The sequence below is a fragment of the Pseudopipra pipra genome, chromosome 8, assembly GCF_036250125.1.
Source record: "Pseudopipra pipra isolate bDixPip1 chromosome 8, bDixPip1.hap1, whole genome shotgun sequence".
NCBI classification, from domain to species: domain Eukaryota; kingdom Metazoa; phylum Chordata; class Aves; order Passeriformes; family Pipridae; genus Pseudopipra; species Pseudopipra pipra.
The window spans coordinates 37,184,118-37,190,507 of NC_087556.1; the positions used below are offsets into that span (position 1 = coordinate 37,184,118).

General features: G+C 41.5%; 1 protein-coding gene across 1 annotated transcript in view; it reads left to right on the forward strand.

The window, feature by feature from the left end:
• Positions 1-4,753, forward strand: part of PDZD8 (PDZ domain containing 8) — a 59,380-nt gene extending 54,627 nt beyond the window's left edge. Inside the window, exon 5 of the mRNA XM_064663683.1 lies at positions 179-4,753. Coding sequence (XP_064519753.1) covers positions 179-2,367 — 2,189 coding nt within the window. The 3' untranslated portion in view covers positions 2,368-4,753. The remainder of the gene's footprint in view (positions 1-178) is intronic.
• The last annotated feature ends 1,637 nt before the right edge of the window (positions 4,754-6,390 follow it).

Genomic DNA, 6,390 nt, shown 5'->3' on the forward strand with positions numbered 1-6,390 from the left:
GCTCCTGAAGTGATATAGTTATATGAATAAAATGAAAGAATCCATCTGTTACATTTCAGTTAAGCTCTGTCATAAATGATTTTCTTTGTTAGTGAGCAACAATGTTTGTTGAATATTTTTGGTCATCTAGATTGTTACCATAATTAAAATTTAACAATTTTTGTCTTTTTTTTAATAGGTGTTAAAATCACATCAACTGTCCAAGTGTTGAAGCTCATTAGACAGGCTGGGGACAGAGTTTTAGTCTTTTATGAAAGGCCTGTTGGGTATAATCAGCACGGTCCAGCACTGCAGGATGGATTTGGGCACTTGGAAGACACTGCGTTCTTGGCACCGCCAGAAGATGACCAGGCTAGTGTAGCAACTGATGTGGATAGCAGAGATTTTGATTCCGAGTTTGAGGACTTGGCTTGTGAACCACCTGACCAAAAAGAAGATCCGCCAACAAATCCGAGTCCCAAACGCTCCGTGGTGATACTGGCTGCTAAACCTCTGGGAACTATTTCCCCCATCCTGAATCGGAAACTGCACCTGGGAAGTCACCAAACAACATCAAAACCGCAGCAAAAAGACATGGCCAGAGTGGCAACCCCCAGAGGCAGTGAGAGTTCAGAGGCATCCCAGCAGTCGGGGAAACAGTCACAAGGGTCCACTAAGCCTCCTGTGCCACCTAGGCCACAAAGTAGGCCTAGTTTTTCTCCCAGCGAAAGCCAAAATGTGTTAGAAAGTGCAGGTGTATGTTCTGATAAGCCAGAGAGGCCACCTCCACCTACAAATAATGGAGAAAAGTCTACAGAGAAGGTAATTAAAAGTAGTGATCAACTAGAAGACCCAGCAGTATCAAAAGTAGTAACAACACCAAAGCAAGATCCATTAAAAGATGGACTTTCAGAAACTGCACGTAGTAGCAAAGATAGTGATGATCATCGACCGTGGGAGTCACCAGAAATTCCTTATAAAATCCGGCAAGGCCGATGGCCGAGGATGAGAACATCCTCCTGTCTGTTTGAAGTAGAAGGATACCATAAGTACCTTAATGTTGCACTGTGGTGCAGAGACCCTTTCAAAGCAGGTGGTTTTATCTGCTTAGGGTATGCAAGCATAAAACTTGAAGAAATTGCTTTAGATTGTATAGCTACATCCTCAATGGAATTTGTTAGGACATTTAAACTGGCTGCTCCTACCCCGAAAGCAGCCGTCAGTAGAACAGCACTGCGGAATTTGACAACCCATAAGGGTTTCAATGAAAAATTTTGCTACGGCGATATAACTTTACAATTCAAATACTTAAAAGAAGGCGAAGTAGATGATTCAGGCGTTGTTCTGGAGAAAGAGAGGGATTGTCACTTGGAAGAAGAAGCTCGTGCACTTCAGAAAGAGGATCCTTTCTTGGGACAGGTTCTTACGGAGCACAAGCATAACTTTCAAGATACTCAGTTTCAGAATCCAACCTGGTGTGATTACTGCAAAAAGAAAGTATGGACTAAAGCAGCTTCCCAGTGCATGCTCTGTGCTTATGTTTGCCATAAAAAATGTCAAGAGAAGTGTTTGACTGAGATGCCCTTTTGTGCCGGAGCTGAGAAGCGGCCCGATCGAACTGTGGGAGGTGGGAGAGCAGAAGGGCAGGAGGCTCCCCCAGCCACGTCCTCTCGTGCAGATTCGGAGCCCAAGTCTGCGAACAGAACTACAGGTCTGACCAGGCATATCATCAACACGAGCACCCGCCTGCTCAACCTGCGGCAGGTCCCCAAGGCCCGCCTGGCCGAGCAGGGAGCTGAGGTGGCTGAGCCCTCGCCAAAGCACACCCCCAACACCTCTGACAACGAGAGCAGCGACACCGAGCTCAGCGGGCCCAGCAGCCCCTCGAAGCGCGCGGCGGGGACCGGGATCAAGCTGGTGCGGAAGGAGGGCGGGCTGGACGACAGCGTCTTCATCGCCGTCAAGGAGATCGGGCGCGATCTCTACAGGAGTTTGCCCACAGAGGAGCGATTCCAGAAACTGGAGTTTATGTTGGATAAGCTGCAGAACGAGATAGACCAAGAGCTGGAAAATAACAACTCACTCGTTAAAGAAGAAAAAGAGACGAGCGACACGAGGAAAAAAGCCTTGATTGCTGCTGCGCTGGCCAAGTCGGGGGAGAGACTGCAGGCCCTGACGCTGCTGATGATCCACTACAGGGCAGGCATCGAGGACATCGAGTCCCTGGAGAACATGCTGTCGGAGCGGCAGGCCAAGAGGGGCACGAAGGATTGCGAGGAGTGCGGGACAGCAGAGGAGCTGGAGGGCGAAGATGTCAGTCTGACGGAGGCTCCCACACTGACCATCAGATCGGAAGAACCGGCTGACCCACCTCAGTCAGTAGACTGATATTTACAGATTTAGTCTTTGAAGGAATGGACTAAAAGAATGCTTTGCACTTAACTCCAAACACACACAAATTAAATTAAAACACTGGTGTAATGTATGTGTCCTGCTTCTCCACAGTTAATTGCTAATAATGGTTCTTCTCCAGCTACAGCACCATCATTTTGTTAAACTGGCTGGTTAGAACTACATCTTGGGGTTTATATTGGAAATTTATTTTTAATAACTTATTTTTATTTTTTTCTAATTATATGACCCTACCATTTCACATCAGTGTGTGTGATTTCCTTAATGTATGACTTGCCCCCACTTCCCCTCCCCTTATTTTTGTTTTTTTAGCTGTTGTTTTCAATGGGAAACTGGCAGGATTTTCAAAATGTTTGGTTTCCATTGAACGATGAAAGCATTATAAGCTTGTTGCATGCCTAAGCTGATGACTGACCCAGAAGTCACTGAGGGGCCAGGCTTTAAGTGTTGATCACAGTTTTATTGTATGTCTTCTCAGTAGTTGTGTATTTTTTGCCAAACATATCATGAAAGCAAACAAAAGGTCTTCAGTTTTCGTCTGTTACTAATACTGAAGTTAACATTGCATATCTTTTGTTTCCCAATTTTTTGTTAAATACAAAAACTTTCCATAGTTTGTGATTAACATGAAATATAGTAATGCTATGCTAAAAAAAATCCTCCTTAGAACCTTGGGCTATTGTATCCTGATTGAATAATATTAGATATCAAAGTACATGCTGGTATCTCGTAATAATTGGGAATATTTTTGAGATAAGAGGCTGGTTGCCTTCCAGAAAAAAACCATATGTTTAGGTATTGTTGTATTATCTGATAACCTGATAAAGGAAAGGTGGTCTTCATAAGAGTTGGAGATTTCATTGCATTCTGTAAAAAAAATGTAAGGATGGTTTAAGTAATAGAAAAAAAAGGAATATTTTGCTGCAGACTATCATTTTGGAAAGCTTAAGGTACAAAATAATAGCTCAACATGTTCTCTAAACACTTTTGAGTAGTCATATAGTGGTAAGTTGCATTCAGCTTCTCAGACAAAAGATACAGTCTGAGGACAAGGAATCACCTTTGTCAGCAAAATGTCCTATAGTGTATATAACATGTTTGATTTGAGTCAGTATGTGAGTCCAGTAGAGACGAGGCAGAAGTTCAGCAGCTGCTCTGGAAAAGAACTGTCTGGTCTTGTGCTATGTGTAAACTGTGGATCTTAGCATATCCTGGCTAAGGCCATTGTTCTTATTTATTTCCTGTAAACGTGTCTTTGTTTCATCTTCTGTGTATAGAAGTTTTGTACAAAATATCATCTTTATTTTAGGTACTGTGCTAGGTACTCGTATCATTATCACTGGTATCGCTGGTAGTAGAAAAAAATGCCTTTGTGGGAGTGGAGTTTAAGATGGTAATGAACTCCTTTGATTTTTGAGGCCGTCTGTAATGTACCTCTCCTTTGGATTTGCTTCTCAGTTTATTCTGTGATGGGCAAAATTAAGAAGCAGTGGTTTTCACCATGGAACAGCATACCTGTGCTTCTAAAAAAAATGGTTACTTCCATTCATGCAACTACTTGCACTTTTTTGTGAGTTCTGGGCAGTTGATACTTAGTTGATGTATGGAAAACACTATCCATGCTAAAACAGGCATGTGACACTCTGAAATTAAGCTTCAGCAAATAATCGCACAAATCAGCGTTCCTTACTGACTAAAAGTTATTTAACCTGTACTTGCTTGAGATGCATATTAAGAGTTCCCCACTCCATTTCTGGTGGCTTACCATTGGTGGTGATCTGCATTCAGTCCCCAGCAGTGTTTGCTCTTATGGACTACTATAGAGGTTTTCAAATGTATCCAAGTGCTTCATTTAAACCCTGGTGCACATGAAGGAGCTGTGAAAACAATGCAAATACTGATTTCAACAAAACAGTCACCGTTTTAAATTGACTCGTGTAACACAGTGGGTAAGAAAAGCTGGATATAGTTTTCCTGAAGGGTTGCTGATGATGATGATTGTAAGAGGAAAATTAAACGTAGTGCAATATTTTTAAATATACCGAATGGGAAAAGGGCAAAATAGTTGTATTTTAGTGGTAAGAAGGAAAACATAAATTTCTGTCTGGCATTAATTACAATAAACAGTGAATCTCGAGGGGGAAATTGTAATTCTACATTCCTGATGTAATCTTTGCTTTATGCTTGACTGTAAATAGCTGAAAATAAAGAATACCACAGAAAACAAGAATATCTTGACTTAATGACATCTGAATGGGTGGCAGCTACACACATTTGCAGAAAACCTGCCTAATTTGATTTTGTTGGCTATTATTTTATCATGAGAATAAGCTTTAATAAAATAGTTTTGCTAAATTATCAACTTCTTTGCATCGTGTCAGTATTTTTTAAAGATTTCTATTGCAGTAGCTTGTCATTTAAAGCCATCACTTGAAGGAAAGATCTTTGGGAGAAAAACTGCTTTTTGCATTAACCTCAAACTACTCAATTAATTTGGCTTTTATGCATTTTCTCTATTTGCATATACATTTATTTTTATTCTACACAGCTTAATAGTAGGCAGATTGCTTTCAAAATGGTGATTGCAGTTGATTCTTTGTGTAGCTAGAGAATCTTATGGAATGCTAAGGACATTTGTGGGGTTTTTTTAAGACCTCTGAGCACTGCACAAATAAGAATTTAAGGCAGTAGTGGTGATAGTGACTGCTACCAGAGTTACATCAGGGGAGAAAATTGCTTCCTCTGACTAGCTCTGTCCTTCAGAAAATGGTAATGGATGATAAACAAATCCTTACTTCCTCCTAGCTCATCTTTATCTATCAGCTTTTCCTTGTAATTCCCTACCTGTATGCTCAGGTTTTTTCCTCTCAAATTTGAAATAAAGCATTTGTGGAAGTTTACAAATACAGAGGAGGAATAAGTCATGAGAGGGAATGAACTAAGTGACTGTCACACATGAATTGACACAGATCAAAATATGCAAAATAGGAAAGAAGCCAAATTTTTCCAGGACAGAATGGAAATTTTTGTATATTTTCAGCAAGTAAAATTTCTTCCTGACTGTCAGCAAAAAGTGTTTGGTTACTTATTACTCCAAAAATCCAAAACAACTGCTAAATATCTGTTTGGGTGTGGGGAAAAGTGGCACAGAGCGTGTAACCACGGGTGTCTGTGTGGCCCTGAGTTCTGTCTTCCTCTGACTCCTGCAGGAGCAAGAGCAGAGGGAGTCCCACTGAACTCTGGGGTCTGCTCAGCAGGTCGGGGTGAGGGGCTGCTCCCCAGGGCCCAGCAGAAACCTGGCTCCGTCTGCAGGAGAGGAATGGGACCAGTTAATCCAGCCTTTGCTCTTCTCAGTCGTGATGCAGATTAATGCCAACTCCTCCTTCATTTTGATGTGCTCAAAACCACAAAACAAATCAGGGAAGTCAGCCATTCTGTGCTTTTTAAAAAATATAGGTGAGTTTCTATGTTTGAATTACTTTTATACTTGTGAATTTAAGCAATACATTGGTTAATCAGCTGGCAAAAAAAAAAAAAAACATGTCCTGTAATAATTTAGAATTCTCAAACCATGACACCTTGGTATGTTGTTTCAGATTTAATTGGATTAACAATTGGATGTTGACCAAACAGTTCAGTGGAGTTAAGTGAAATGACTTCCCTTGGGGCAAAGTAACATCTGAGCCCAATGTAAATAGTCATCGACCTGCACAATTGTTACTTACTCCATGACTCAGGATATGACAGATCTTGGTTTGTGCTGCACTGATGTCTGTCTGCAAACACCTCAGCTTGGAAGGAAGGCTTTCCCTCTGTGACATATGCCCAAAAGAATGCAGTTGAAAATACACCACTACAGAAACTCCCTAAGTGGGTTTTTTGAAATCAGCCCCAGGCTGTATTGCTTGGCCTCTCACCCCAGTTCAGCCTCTTGGGAGCTTTCTTTGACTCTTCACTCTTATTAAAAGAACTCCCAAATGTGTCTCCTGGTCCTGCACA